Below are 14,972 nucleotides of genomic sequence, written 5' to 3' on the forward strand. Positions count from 1 at the left end.
CCTCCTTTCTTCGCTATAAAATTCTCAACTTGCTTCTTATATTATATAAGCCACCCCTCAAATAACCAAACTTATCCTATGTCTGACTTCTACCTTTGTTTCAACACCAAGTTCAGACAAAAAGCAGCGAGGTACACCCTATACACATACACAGCAACCTAGTCTCATTTCACACGTACACCCACCCACGCCAACGTCCGCACCTATCTGTAACCATGTTTCTCTTACGTGCCATGAGATTTTGACTTTAGTATCACTCACCCTTTTCGATTTTCAGTTGTCTTTTCTTTTAATGTTATAATTACTAATTAATATGATTATTTGCGATGAGTAAAGCCACTCTAAGTTTCTAACATTCTCCTTCCGTTCCCTGGGATTCGGAACCATGCTTCTAATGCGTGTTTTTTTTTTTCTATGTAAAACTATTATGTTGCCTTATTCTATGCTCCGGGACCACGTAAGCCAAACTCTAACGAATAATTAACTTTTTTTAATTGTTGTGAAACTGTTAATAAGAACTTGATTACATGTTTATTTAAAAATTAGTTGGGATCATATATTAGTCGATCGATGGATAAGTAAGTGATAGTTTCGTTTTGGACCATGCAATGTAACAAGTCGTACTTTATTTTTGTCACTCTTATTTTAAGGACTTTTTAATCATGCTTGACTTTTTGATGCATGTCCTTGGATGATTTAATCATACTAGAGAAAAAGTGCACGAAGTTGACAGAAATTTATGGGAGTTAATTAGTGCTCGTTTTCCTTGCCAGGCGGCTGAATGTTTATACTTGCGTTGTGTCTTGTTGATCAGGTTTTTCATAACAAAGGAGAATGAAGGCTTTTTCAGTTAAAGTTGAGGAAGGAAGGGAAGGTAAAAATGGTAACCTTTCTGTTGGTCCAGTATACCGTAACCTCCTCTCAGAAAATGAATTTCCTCCAATGGATCCTGATTTCAGTACCACTTGGGATATTTTCTGGTAACTAATTAATTTCAGTCCTTATAACTATTCAGGAGTAGCTAGTAGGATATAATGTTATGATCTATGTTCTCTACTGAGCTTTGCCCACTTAATAATATGGTGGGGTCTGTTAAATGTAAATATAGAAAATATTGAAAGTTGGTAGTTGACCAATGAATGATGTTTTGATTATTGCAGTGTGTCTGTCAAAAATCATCCCAATAACCGGATGCTGGGAAAGCGTAAAATTGTTGATGGAAAGGTATCTAATGGAGACAATTTTTTATTTTTTATTTTGTTATAGGACTTTATGTGTCATGAAAATCAAGTATTTTAGTTTTTGGTTCATAACGTTCATAGATTGGACCATATGTCTGGAAGACATATAAAGAAGTCTATGATGAAGTTCTGCATATGAGTTCTGCTTTACGAGCATCTGGTTCCGAACCTGTAAGTGCTTGTGAAAGGGCTTCCCTCGTAATTTATATGCACAGTAGATTTGTAGTTTTCAAAGGGAATTAATCTTCTTGATGTCTATTGTGGTGATCCTGTCACAGGGCACTAAAATTGGAATTTATGGATCTAATTGCCCTGAATGGATTGTGGCAATGGAGGTTTGACACTTCTATAACCCTTGTGTTCTCAACGTTTTCTCTCTTGTTCTTTCTATAATGCTACCATATCATAGTTCATAATCATGTTTATATTGGTGTAGGTTTGTTCTGCTCAAAGCTTTATTTGTGTGCCTCTCTATGACACCCTTGGTAAGTTTTCTCTGAAATGAAAATTGTCAAATAAATTCACGTATCCCCACTTCTCTCTCTCTCTCTCTCACACATCTTTATTGTTCTGCGGTTAAGACTTAAGAGTCATGCCAAAGAATAGATATGATCCTAATCGAAGCCAATCTTCGAACTTTGTTCATTTTACATCTCTTAGTAAACAGCTATGGTGCTCATTTTCTTTATTAGTGACACATTATTTAATTAGTTTTCTGGTCTAAATAAAATAAAATAAAATAAAAAAGCAGCATTCAAATTTTAATTAAGGCATTTTTTTTTCATTTTTAATCCAGGACCTGGTGCTGTAAATTTTATCATAGATCATGCAGAAGTAGATTTTGTGTTCGTCCAAGATAAGAAGGTTAAAGAGGTGAGGAAGAAGGAACAATTTTTTTTTAAAATAATAATTAATATTCTGCTTCAGATAATTTTATAAATCTGAGATTCAGAACAGCAGTTTATAGGTTCTTACTTAGTTTCTATACCATTTGCAGCTTTTAAATCCTGAATGTAAATCCTCAAAGCGACTGAAAGGTAAATTTAATTAGGTGTTTCAATTTCAATATTTCTGTGCTCGAGCTAGCAGAACGATTAAATGAATTAAACTAAAATTGATTATGGTTACAGCCATGGTGTGCTTCACTACATTAACAGAGGAAGAGAAAGCTAAAGCCACAGCAATTGGAATTAAGCCATATTCGTGGCATGAATTCTTGCACTTGGTTAGTACTTAGTACGTAAGGAATTGGTCATTCAATGCATAAATCATCCATCTATGCTTAGCACTGAATGAAATTGCTATCTTGTATAACTGCTCGGTTGTTTTCTTCAGTTGCTTGCACGTTTTTTATTTTTATGATGCAATTGTAGAATTGGGTTTGTTTTGTGAAGGTTGGATGCTTGCTCTTTCTAAAAACTTGTTCACACTGGATTAATGAGTTACTTTTCTTCTTTTGTAAAGGTGTTGTGTTATCCATATGAACCTCTTTAATTGAATCATTTGCTCTTTTATGAAATAAATGTAATCCCAAGCTGGCAGAAACTTTACAAAAAAAAAAAACCACCATATGGATATATATGTGGTGCTAAAATTGTTCTCTGTAGGCTATTCGTGTGATTCCTCGTACTTAATTATCTCTCTGATCTGGTTAAAACGAACACCTTATTATTCTTTCAGGGAAAAGAAAACCCAAAAAGTACTTTTCCACCTCAAGCTCATGACATTTGCACAATAATGTACACTAGTGGGACAAGTGGAGACCCTAAAGGTGTTGTTTTAACGTATGAAAACGTAACGGCTTTAGTAAGAGGAATGGATCTTTTCATGGAACAATTTGAAGACAAGGTAAATCTGGTGCTTAATACACAGGAAAAGTGTTATGATACCATTTAATTTTCTCGTAACAAAAGTGACATGAATATTAATAATTTGCATAGATGACCGTGGATGATGTGTATTTATCATTCCTACCCTTGGCTCATATCCTTGATCGCACTATTGAGGAGTACTTTTTCCGTAAGGGTGCATCTGTTGGATACTATCATGGGGTACGTTTGTCCTCCAATTTCTTGTTAATTTAGATTTGCTTGGTAGGATTATTAACTATTGACATGATACTATGGATACTATCATGAAGCACAAATATTCTGTGTTTTTTATTTATAAATTTTCGTGAATTTCTTGAATTGTTTGCTTGAAGGATCTGAACGCGCTGAGGGATGATTTAATGGAGTTAAAGCCAACACTGTTTGCTGGTGTCCCACGGGTTTTCGAAAAGGTCTATGAAGGCAAGGCCCTCAACAAAAAAAAAAATCTATTGCTTGTGGATTAGAAATGCGAGCAACACTATACATGTTTTGAACACATTTTTTTGTTGTTGCCTTAATTTTATTAGAAACTATAAAATTTTGTGAATCTTATTAATTTTATAATTTCTAATAAATTTTAATTAATCAAAAAATGAGTTAGAAGAAGTGTGTTGTTTACACTTTGTTTCAATGAATGAGAAATTTGTTTCAGGTATCAAGAAAGCAGTGGAAGAACTCAATCCAGTGAGGAGAACAGTTTTTGGCATGCTCTACAACTAGTAAGTTGGAATTCTGTATGATGCTATATTATCAGCAACAGTTTCGGTAAAAGTAACAGTACTCTCATTTATTGAGATCATGGATTTTGGGCTGAGGTAGTTTTGCCAATTCACATTTTTCTTTGAATGCAGCAAACTTGGTTGGATGAAAAAAGGATATAAACATAGAGAAGCATCACGTTTAGCCGATTTATTAGCCTTCAGAAAGGTTGTATAATAGTATCTCTTACTTAAAACTTGTATTTTTATTTTAAAAGATCAACTTCTCAAATTTTTTTTCTTTTATTTTTCTTGAAATTAGCCTTCTTTTACATATGGGTAATACCTTCTCCAAATTTTCAACCTACTCCTCCTGTCTTACCCCCTCCATTTTAGGTCAAAGCTAGGCTTGGTGGTCGTGTTCGACTAATAATATCTGGTGGGGCAGCTTTGAGCCCTGAGGTGGAAGAATTCCTGCGTGTCACTACTTGTGCCTTTGTATGCCAAGGCTATGGTAAGGAGAAAAGTTATTATACTATAAGAAATATTAACAACACCTTTTTTTTCATCACACTTGAAATTTACTTGGGTCTTATTAAATATGTAATCTCATTTTCAAATTAGTGAAAATCCAGGTTACAAAAATTTTTAAAAAAATATATAAAATTTAGTAAAAAAATGTATTATTAATCAAGAAATTATTATATAACTTGAAATGATGTGATGTTAATCGATGTTCACATAAATGTAACCATATTTTTAAATTTATTAAAGAAAAAAACTAATAATATATCACATGAAAATTGGTCAAAATTACATAATCCGGAACCATATAATAAGTTTGATTTACTAGTCTTATACTAATTATAAATTATAAATAAGATTAAACAGAGAAAATTTTAACATTTTTATGTTGGACATAACACAACATAATCAATACGTTACATTGACACACTGGTTAATCCAGGTCTGACAGAAACATGTGGACCAACTACTCTTGGCTTTCCTGACGAAATGTGCATGCTTGGTACTGTTGGAGCTGTATCCATATATAATGAAATAAAGCTGGAGGAGGTTCCAGAGATGGGCTACAATCCTCTTGAAACTCCTCCATGTGGTGAGATATGTGTGAGAGGGAAAACTGTTTTCACTGCTTACTACAAAAATCCAGAGTTAACAAAGGAAGCTATTAAAGATGGATGGTTTCACACAGGTAATTGAGTTGTCATTTCCTGCCTCAAAATAATCTGTTTTTAGGAATCTTAATATGGTCTAATGTGATTGTCTGTCATTGTTTGGTATCCTCAGGGGACATAGGAGAAATGCTTCCTAATGGTGTTATTAAGATCATTGACAGGAAGAAGAATCTTGTTAAACTTTCCCAAGGAGAGTATATAGCACTTGAGCATCTTGAAAATGTTTATGGAATCACTCCTATAGTTGAAGATGTAAGTATTTTCACTAGTTCAGCATAGTTTTTTTTTTCCCGATAAATGTTAGTTAATTGTTAATTTTTTGGTTTGCGGGAGGAATCAAACTCACCATATTTCCCTTCTTCTCTTCTCCTTTTACCACCAATCCAACCCTATAACTCCTAGTTCAGCATAGTTAATTGGTACACTTTTTAGTCCATAAACTCTCGATTGTTGGTATGTTTGTGATTCGTTTTTGTATGTTTTACTGTTAGATCTGGGTTTATGGGAATAGCTTCAAGTCAATGCTGGTTGCAGTAGTAGTTCCAAATGAAGAATTTGCCAATAAGTGGGCATATTCGAATGGTCACATAGCTTCTTTCCCCAAACTCTGCTCTCTTGATCAACTGAAGAAATATGTGCTATCTGAGCTCAAGTTGACAGCTGAGAGGAATAAGGTAACATCTACAAATAATGAAATGCTGTTAAAGTAAAAACTTTATTGCTTTAGGTATGAAAAAAAAAAAAACTTAAAATTATTATATTATTATTTTTGGAAAGATTTATAAACTATGAAGCATGGAGGCTACATAACAAACAGAAAACTAGAAAGACTTTGGTCTTGCAATCATATAACATCTGGTATATGATTCTCTAATTGTCTTGTGTCCTCTTCAATTTTTTGTCCTTCATAAAACTAGCTGAGGGGCTTTGAACATATCAAGGGGGTGATATTAGAGCCGCATGAATTTGACATGGAAAGAGATTTGGTGACTGCAACACTGAAGAAGAAAAGAAACAAACTGCTCAAGTATTATCAGGTGATCAGATATCCTCTTATTTTGGTCCTTACTTTGCTTACTCTCATTTATTGCAGTCTATTTAAATAGTGGTGTACACTAGAAATACTCACAAAATTGTTCATATTGTCACAGGTGGAAATAGATGAAATCTACCAAAGTTTGACAGGGAAAAAAGCATAACTTCTGAGGTTGCTAAATTCTAGACACGGATATGCCTATTTAGTAGTACCCAGTAACCCCGTTCCACAACTCTCATCTATATATATAATCCTAGAAGCTCAATGCTAGTATTTTGTGTGAGGTATTATGCAGCAACTAGCAACTGCTGAACCATGATATTTACCTAATTGTCAAAGTCTATATATACGAGAACAATTCATTTCGCGTGGAGAAAGTATGTTTGTTGTCAATCCTCATATGCCCGCGGCACGCTACAGCCTACAGGCATGTTGAATATAAAATCAATTTTTGCACACGGAATGAAATCAAGTCCATGAATTAGATTAGAGAATAGGTGGCCAGATAATAATTTCAGGATTCTTACGCTAAGTTACCCCGAAAGTTTGATAAAGTTAAAATGTTGTAAACAAGTACTGCTATATATATATATATATATTTATATATATATATATATATATATATATATATATATATATATTAAGATGGATCACATCAGTTACAAATGACTAAAATATTCTTCCCCAGACTTTGAAAATTCTCTCTCTGAGGTAGCTTTTGAATAAGTTAACTCTAATCAGTTTCTAACATGATGTTTAAATTTACTCAATATTGTTGTTAGGCTAACATACTCTTGCGGCTAATATGTCTGATATTGAGCATTTAAATAATGGACAAAAGAGATAAAGATGATATGATGTGATAAACAGAGAGAAAAATGATAAGTGTTGAATAAGTGTTTAAAAAAAATAGATGTTCAAATATGTAGTTCTTCCTATTTTCAACTCACGGACACTCAGACTCTATACATCTACAAAAACAGACACAAGAGCTGAAGGAAGTAAATGAATATCCCATCAATCCTTTCCACCAAATTTGTATCACCCAATACATATATGTACTTGAAAAACTCTCTTTGTTGCAACTCTTTTCAGTATTATTACTTGCTAGAATTCATTTTTTACTAAACCATTAAAATGTTTGTAAGTGATCATTATCGTCGCTCAATTGTTGGAAGCCTCGTTGAACTGAAATCTGAAAGCTTCTTGTCACTCTACTGATGTACCCTTGAAAAATCCAACCTCAATCTGGTTCAGACAAACAAATTCAAAGATCAAATCTTCAATATGATAGTGCATCGAAATGAGTAATAAATAATTTTGTATATTTTCATTTCAATTATCATCTTGATTGTCAATTGCCATTTGATAAGGTGGCATGTGCCAAGGGAAAATATACTTAGGACAAAGTATGATTGCTACTAGTAAAAGTATGTGAAGACAAACAAAATATGACAAGCTACAATATTCAAATAAAACATCATCAATTGACCTCTTTTCTTTGGGAGGGTTTAGTATACAAAACCTACATGGGAGTCTATCATTTTCAACCTAAAATTTATGGAAAAGTTTAAATAAATTTCTACCTTGCTTATATTTGATTAGACACAAAAAAAAAAATTAAACTAAAATATATTTTTGATCATTTATTTTTAAAAGACTTATTTTGATCTTTTAACTTTAAAATTGGAGTTATTTATTATTTCATCAACTTCAAAGTAACATCATTATTATTTTACTTTTAGTCATTTATTTTTTAAGATTCAATTTGATCTTTTATTTTTTAAAGATTTATTTTTATCTTTTAACTTTAAAATTGAGGGAGTTATTTGATAATTTCATCAACTGCAAAGTAGCATCATTATTATTTTACATTTTGCACCGGTTATAAAACACACCAATAACAATTTTAATCCATTAGTGAGCCAAGGAAAATATAACAATTTACAATATTGAAATAAAACATCACTATTTCACCTCCTTACTCGACGGTGTCTTCTTAGTAGCTCTACTTCATCTTTACACATTGTATTGTACTGAGGTGAAATAAGAAGAAAATCTTAATTTAAATTATTTTTTATAAATTACTTTCATTTTATCTAAAGACAGAAAATTTTCTAATTTTTTTTCATTCCATTTTCCTTTTACTTCTATCCTTTTTATTTCCTCTTCATTTCCATTCTAATCCAAACAAAACACGCATTATTTATTTTTTTACAAAATAATAGCCGTTCTTTTTTCAGAGCTTTCAATACAAATTATTTTAATAAAAAAAAATGAAAACATATCTCATTAGAAAAATGCATGATAAGGCCTCCAAAATAAAAATTAAAAATAGTAAAATTCCCATGGTCAATACTTAGGTGTATAAGAGCAAAAAGTGGACGAATATAAAACATGTAATACACTAATAAATAGTACAAGAAACACAGCCTATTTCTCATTAAAATTAACAATCAATAGGTCCTTCAGAGGTAATAAAACAGTACCACTCGGAAATTTTCCCGTGACAAAATTACGATGTCAAAATGCAGGAGACTAAATATCCAATTCCAATTCAAAGGCAAAAAAGGCATGGATTGTAGGACTTCATTTACGACTCCTGGCTTCCTCCTTTTCCTTTTCTCGCTTCTTGTAAAGCCTCTCAAGAACACGCTTCGCTTCACATTGTGGACAATTCGACAAATCATAGTAATGTGGGGCTACATCCACTAACCTGTAAAGTTGACTACATCTTAATAACATCTACCAAAGAAGAACCACAAGGTCCACAAAGATAAATTCGACAGTTCATCATGCAACGCTTCTACCAGCTAAATCAAGGAGTGGATGGAATTTAAAATGACATATTGGGTATATATCCCTGCTTCATTTCAATCTCAAAACCAAATGTTTCTGTAATTTATAATAGAAAACTATATATTTAATTGATTAGTTTCAGCGTTCTTTTACTCTAAAACAAAAACAGGCCTCCTTTCAAATACTATACACGAAATGTGTTTACGTTTTCACCATTTCGAGGTTGTCAAACTCAATCTTAGCTAAAGCATTCCAGATATCAAACAAAAATCTTACCCACTCCGGTTTGTGGTCCAGGCAATTTGATGGATGCAAGAGCACCACCTACTCAGAAAACAAACATAAATCATTAATATAAATATAATCTTCCAGCCTTCACGGTAGCTCTTTTAGTAGTGCAACAAGAAAAACAGAGAAAGAACTACAAACAGCATCTCTTACTAACAAACCTGGTTGTTTTTCACTGTCAAGTAAATGTCCTGTCCGCTCCAGATGGGCCACCTGCATGAAATATCCTGCCAGCATTGCCTTTCTAATGTTGACATAGTAGTCACGGCTATTGAAATCAGTGATGCATAACTTCAAGTTAAACCGAGCCATGATTCGCACAAGTTGTTGTCTAACACTGTCCGCTGATTTCAATGCCCTATGATTAACAAAGTTATCATAACACCAAGAAGGATCGTCATCTGAAAAGCCATTCATATATAATTAACAAATTTGACATCAGAACAAATAAATAGCAAGAATTCAATAATTAAAATATAAAAGGTATCATAAATATGTACTTACTATTTTGCTTGTAGGCATGGTATACATTCAAGAGCGTGAGATGATCCCCATCAATGTGTCCTAAACTAGCTTTTGCTTCATCTGCAGCATTTTGTGCTGCCCTAGGCCGGACAAAGCAATTGGGTACTAAAGAAAGAAATTATTATCACACAGGAGGCCCACAGAAGGTAAGCAGATGCATAGAGGCAAGACCACACCATTTTCTTCAAGAGATTGAGAGAATACTGAGAAACTGCAATTATCTGCATCAGCATTTACTCGGCATCCTATGGTGCATGCCAACGAGGGCATGGAACCCAGAGAAGACAGTTGCTGATGACTACCTAACAGGACATTTTCTACTAAACGCATTCATGCGCATCTGAGCACATGTGTAAGCAGTCAAACATCCCATCATGTGCACAATATTGCATCTGTGCAGATGTACAAATGCTGGACATCCCCATCAAAGTGGAGCCCAGCAAACCGACATTCCCTTAGCATTATGATTGCACTCTAGAGTCTAGACAGACACAAAAATAAACAATTAAAAGAAGAACACCAGATAGCACGGCAGAAACGGAAAGAATCTCATTTGAACAGTTGAATTCAGGACTAACAACGAGCATCTTTGGCATCTGAGGGTCCAGTGGAAATTCACTCATAATCTGACCCAGCTTTGTTAAGTTACCATCATCGTCCAGTGCACCCAAGTAATTCAACACTTCCAATGCACGCATTAAGGTCTCTGGGGCAGGAGGGTCCATGAAATCAAAAGGCACTAAATCATCTATACCAAGTTTCTTTAAGGTAAGAACAGTGTAGGCAAGATTAGATCTCAAAATTTCAGGATAGGTCTGCGGCAGAAGATCATTGTTGAAACTTTTTCAGTATAAAGTCTAAAGCATTTCCCTGGTTGAGTTCTTCCAGCATGTCCAGATCTCTGGTGTGCACTAGCCTTTGATATTGGAGACACCAACAAAGACTCAACACGCATTCGAGGGTTATAAACCTGCTGCTTAGCAAATCCAGGGATTTAAGGATAGGTCTGCGGCAGAAGATCATTGTTGAAACTTTTTCAGTATAAAGTCTAAAACATTTCCCTGGTTGAGTTCTTCCAGCACGTCCAGATCTCTGGTGTGCACTAGCCTTTGATATTGGAGACACCAACAAAGACTCAACACGGATTCGAGGGTTATAAACCTGCTGCTTAGCAAATCCAGGGTCAATAACATAGACTATACTATCAATTGTCAAGGACGTTTCTGCTATTTTTGTTGATACCATAATCTTCCTTCCAGGATGCCCTCCCTCCTTAACTGGAGGTGGAGCTGGCTTGAAAATCTTCTGCTGCATTGCAGGAGGAAGAGTAGAATACACAAGGGCACCACTTTCACAGGGCCCACCTGGTCTCCCATATTGGAAATTTCTTTGTTTATTTTGCGGCATGCATCCTCAATCTCTTCCTCTTCAGTGAGAAAAACGAGTATATCTCCAGGGAGTTCACACATGTGAATCTGCACCACCGTCCTAATAGCAGCCTCCAACTAATCCCTTTCTGGGTCCTGAGTATAGAAGATTTCCACCGGATGTAGTCTTCCAGGAACCTTCATAAGAGGGGCCCTGCTAAAATATCCCTGGAAATTCTCAGCTTCAAGTGTTGCACTCATAACAACTAACTTCAAGTCAGGTCTATTTCTAAGCACTTCCTTAAGAAGGCCAAACAGCACATCTGTAGCCAAAGTCCTCTCGTGTGCTTCGTCAAGAATAATTACTTTGTATCGTTCCAAAAGCGGATCCGTCATTGCCTCTCTCAGAGGCATACCATCAGTGAGATACCTATTGGCGGGAGAGAAAAACATAAAACATAAAACATCCCATTAGAGACATAAAAGAGCTAGCAAAAAACAAAAAACATTATACAGCAAGCTCTGAATTAATTAATTAATTAATTAGTATAATACAACATACTTCAAAAGTGTCCTGGCACTACTACAATCCTCAAATCTGATGCTGTAGCCAACCAACCTCTTCTCCAATGTTGACATCCATCTCCTCAGCCACACGCCTGGAAACAGACATCGCAGCCACTCTACGAGGCTGAGTACACGCAATCATCATCTTCCTACGTTTATCAGGGGTTTCTATATCCAAAGCTTCCGAAACAAATTGAGGAATCTGTTCCCCAAAATATAAAACAAAACACAATTAGAAAAGTACATTTTTTCTAGCAATTACTCCTAGTTCGATAGTAGCATCGCAGAATAAGGTAAAGCAAAAGCAATATATATGGGAGTTTGAATAGAGAGAGAGAGAGAGAGAGAGAGAGAGAAACCTGAGTGGTAAAGCAGCCTCAATGGAAGAAGCTCCTAGAAACTGGTAAAAAAAAAAAAAGTGAAGGAGGAACGTGGTGTGCGATTGAGATTCTGAATATTTATTTGGGCCGACAACGTTTTACGAGTGTGGATCGGGCTGTTTGCTATCGGGTTGGGTTTGGGGTGTAATTGTAATTGGGCCTAGTTTATTACCTTAATTGCACTTACGCTGTATTAAGATGGGCTTATTCTGTATGTTCACTGCTACGCCCATTCCAATATCACCAGTCGGTCCACTCCTCGTTGCTTAGAAAGAAAAATTTAGACAAGTTATTTTTCTGATACTCATAAGGAAACACTTTTTTTTCTTCTCTAAATTAGTTTGAAATAGGAGGATTTTTTTATTGTTAAAAATAATAAATAATTTCATGTTAAAAATAATAGATTAAAAAGTTAAACTTTTTAAATTAATGTCAAAATATTTAATATGATTTGTTTATTTTAATTTTCTATTCCACTTATCAAAACAAGTTGTAAGAAGTTACTATTTTATTTTGATGATTATAAAAATTACTTTTTTTCTATATATTTCATCGACATTTTCCCCCTGATATAAATAAAGGCAAGCATACGTAATAATAATGCTTGAGTTGGCAGTGACCAATGTAGACGGTTGCAATGGATAATTGGACATAGTGATGTTCGCCCGTGTCAAAGTTTTTGAAAAGGAAAATGTATGTAGGTGGAGTAGTGTGTTATAATTCGATTTGGAGGATGGTATAACCTACACATAATCATTTGAGATGGATGTTTCTGCAGTACGTTATGGTGCCCGTGTGATTGATACTGGTATATCATACACAATCATTTGAGGTGGATCCAGTACGGTATATTGCCCATATGATTGACAATTTTGCATGACATTCCAACTTTGAAGGTTATGTCACTTTTTTAACTTTTTTCTTCTAAAGTGCAGATATTTTTTTGCTGGAGGTAAAGTGGCAACTATTCTCCCTTTGGACTTCTGATTAAATAGGAAAATCTTAAGCAAGTTAATCCACCTATTTGAAAACAGATGTGATGTCAAATCTGGAAGCACATAAAGAAACAAAACTTAAAGGTTGGCCTTTTACAATTATTTCATCTTTATATCCTTGAAATATATAATAAAAAACTCAATTGTGTAACGTCTCTGTATTTAATAAATAAATAAATTACTTATCCAATAAATAAATCTGTGTAAATTTTTATTAATGTTTAAAATATCTATAAACTAACTTTGTTAACTTTAATTATTAGATAGTTCTTAGGATAATTACTTAAAAATAATATATGAATATAATTAAGATAAATAAACAATCAATTCATATTGTTTTATAATTATTATGTTATCTAACTCTTGCCTATAATTAAATAGCTAGGTTGTTTCAGTGATGACATTTCTCATTTAATTTTACCATAAATATTTTCTTTATCTCATAAGTGTTACGTAAGAGAGAAAAGGACAGAGAAAGTGATAAAATAAGGAAACAGTGATTGAAGGTTTGATACATTAATTCTAATCGATACTTTTAGGAATAAGCATAAAAATTATGGATTTGAATCTCATATATAGCTATAGACAAATAATATACTACGGGCATAGGTATCATATAACCCCAGCAAACCATGGTATTTCAGTTCAATTTCTATCAGATGGGCATAGGTAACATGTTAGTTACAAATGTTTAATTTTGCTATTGTTTATTTAGTGATGAATTTAAAATCATGAGCATAGTTAACATATTCGTGTAGTTTTTTATTATTATTTGTTACTATGATGTGATAGGTCCAAAATCATTAGTATAGTTTACATATATCTATAAATATAATATTTTATTACTATATAGTAGTAGTACCATTTAGTGATATATTCATAATTATAAATAAAAAATTATTTTATATGCGTACAAATGTTTGTTTGAATTGTTTCCATCCAAATATATTATAGAAATGGGTTTTGAAACTGTGGTTGTATACTTGTATATTTCATATTACATACTCTATTTCTTTTTAAGTGTCGAATTGTTGGTAAATTTTTGTTTCTGTCTATCTTCCGTTTGCAAAATTTAATATTACATTTATTATTCTTATTTATCTATTAATCTAATTAATTTATATATGTATTTATTGTGAAGGGAAAAAAAGGTAAAAAAAAAAGAGAGTCTTACAACTACAGCATTTTATCATAATAAATAAATATTATTGTATTTTTTTTAATTTGTTTCTACAAAACAACTTAAAAGGCAAATAATAAGTCGGGTTGATTTTTTATTTTTATGGATTGATCTAACTCAGTTTGTTGAATATGATTTCTGAGTATTATAAATATACAATGTATAGTGATGGAATTAATTGTTGTGAGTTACAGTTTCCCATAAATAGAAAAGGCCATTAGATGCGAACCTCAAGCTATAGCTAGGTCATGTAACATTCCCGGGAGTTACGTCCAACCTATTAACTGAGCCTCGAGCAACTGCAGTCTGCACATATGAAATTTAAAAACCGTCCAAGATAGATGAGATTTCATCATCGTGTAAAATAAGTTAAGAGGTTAGTACTATTGTTAGTTTTCGGTTCGGTGTCACAGATCATAAGTTGTGTAGTTTGCATGTCCTTTTAATTCACGTACTGATGTACCTGGCAACTGTTTCATAACTAGGCATTTTCAAAAGTACATGATGATACGTATCATAACTTGGCAACTATAGTTTGCCTTCCTGTTTGGATTACAACTTGAAAACTTCCCATTTTCACCATGCATATAGTCATCTGATTTTTTTTTTTAGGAGACATATATTCATCTGTTATACATATTGGAAAAATTTCATTAATCTGTGATGAAATATTAGTTGCATTTTACACTAGTATGTATAATCTGTTTTCGATTAAACTATACAGTACTTGTCATCGATCTGTTTCCAATAACACATTATGATGCGTAGTAATAATTATAAATATATATATATATATAAAGAAACTTATCGTTTGTGGTTTGTACTAGGC

General features: G+C 33.3%; 1 protein-coding gene and 1 pseudogene across 7 annotated transcripts; one reads left to right on the forward strand and one right to left on the reverse strand.

The window, feature by feature from the left end:
- LOC100790536 (long chain acyl-CoA synthetase 1) lies at positions 1 to 6,419 on the forward strand. Of its 6 annotated transcripts, none has more exons than XM_041006267.1 (20): positions 1 to 131; positions 815 to 980; positions 1,161 to 1,224; positions 1,323 to 1,412; positions 1,520 to 1,576; positions 1,678 to 1,726; positions 2,038 to 2,114; positions 2,239 to 2,278; positions 2,372 to 2,466; positions 2,922 to 3,098; positions 3,182 to 3,292; positions 3,445 to 3,532; positions 3,765 to 3,831; positions 3,964 to 4,039; positions 4,207 to 4,324; positions 4,778 to 5,023; positions 5,119 to 5,258; positions 5,498 to 5,680; positions 5,924 to 6,043; positions 6,158 to 6,419. In XM_041006267.1, the coding sequence occupies exons 2-20, from the start codon at positions 835 to 837 to the stop codon at positions 6,203 to 6,205; spliced, it is 1,992 nt and encodes a 663-aa protein (XP_040862201.1). In that variant the 5' UTR covers positions 1 to 131; positions 815 to 834; the 3' UTR covers positions 6,206 to 6,419. The 6 variants fall into 6 exon arrangements, with proteins under 6 accessions (XP_040862201.1, XP_006588558.1, XP_040862203.1 ...); XM_006588495.4 differs by having other exon boundaries at positions 2,922 to 3,089; XM_041006269.1 differs by having other exon boundaries at positions 48 to 209.
- Positions 6,420 to 8,457: 2,038 nt separating this feature from the next.
- On the reverse strand, positions 8,458 to 11,820 carry LOC106794709 (probable pre-mRNA-splicing factor ATP-dependent RNA helicase DEAH2; annotated as a pseudogene). Its single transcript, XR_005886895.1, has 7 exons — positions 11,584 to 11,820; positions 10,687 to 11,451; positions 10,175 to 10,511; positions 9,634 to 9,759; positions 9,291 to 9,530; positions 9,118 to 9,165; positions 8,458 to 8,758 (listed from the first exon to the last, which is right to left on the reverse strand). The product of XR_005886895.1 is annotated as a probable pre-mRNA-splicing factor ATP-dependent RNA helicase DEAH2 (transcript).
- Between the last annotated feature and the right edge of the window lie 3,152 nt (positions 11,821 to 14,972).

Source organism: Glycine max, chromosome 10 (genome assembly GCF_000004515.6).
Source record: "Glycine max cultivar Williams 82 chromosome 10, Glycine_max_v4.0, whole genome shotgun sequence".
In the NCBI taxonomy this organism is placed as follows: domain Eukaryota; kingdom Viridiplantae; phylum Streptophyta; class Magnoliopsida; order Fabales; family Fabaceae; genus Glycine; species Glycine max.

What these genes read in the sequence shown, in the direction of transcription:
- LOC100790536 (XM_041006267.1), top strand. Translation starts at nt 835, where the DNA reads ATGAAGGCTTTTTCAGTTAAAGTTGAGGAAGGAAGGGAAGGTAAAAAT. An exon ending in AATGGATTGTGGCAATGGAG is followed by an intron (nt 1,577 to 1,677) that starts GTTTGACACTTC and finishes ATATTGGTGTAG; the next exon opens with GTTTGTTCTGCTCAAAGCTT. An exon ending in AGATGGATGGTTTCACACAG is followed by an intron (nt 5,024 to 5,118) that starts GTAATTGAGTTG and finishes TGGTATCCTCAG; the next exon opens with GGGACATAGGAGAAATGCTT.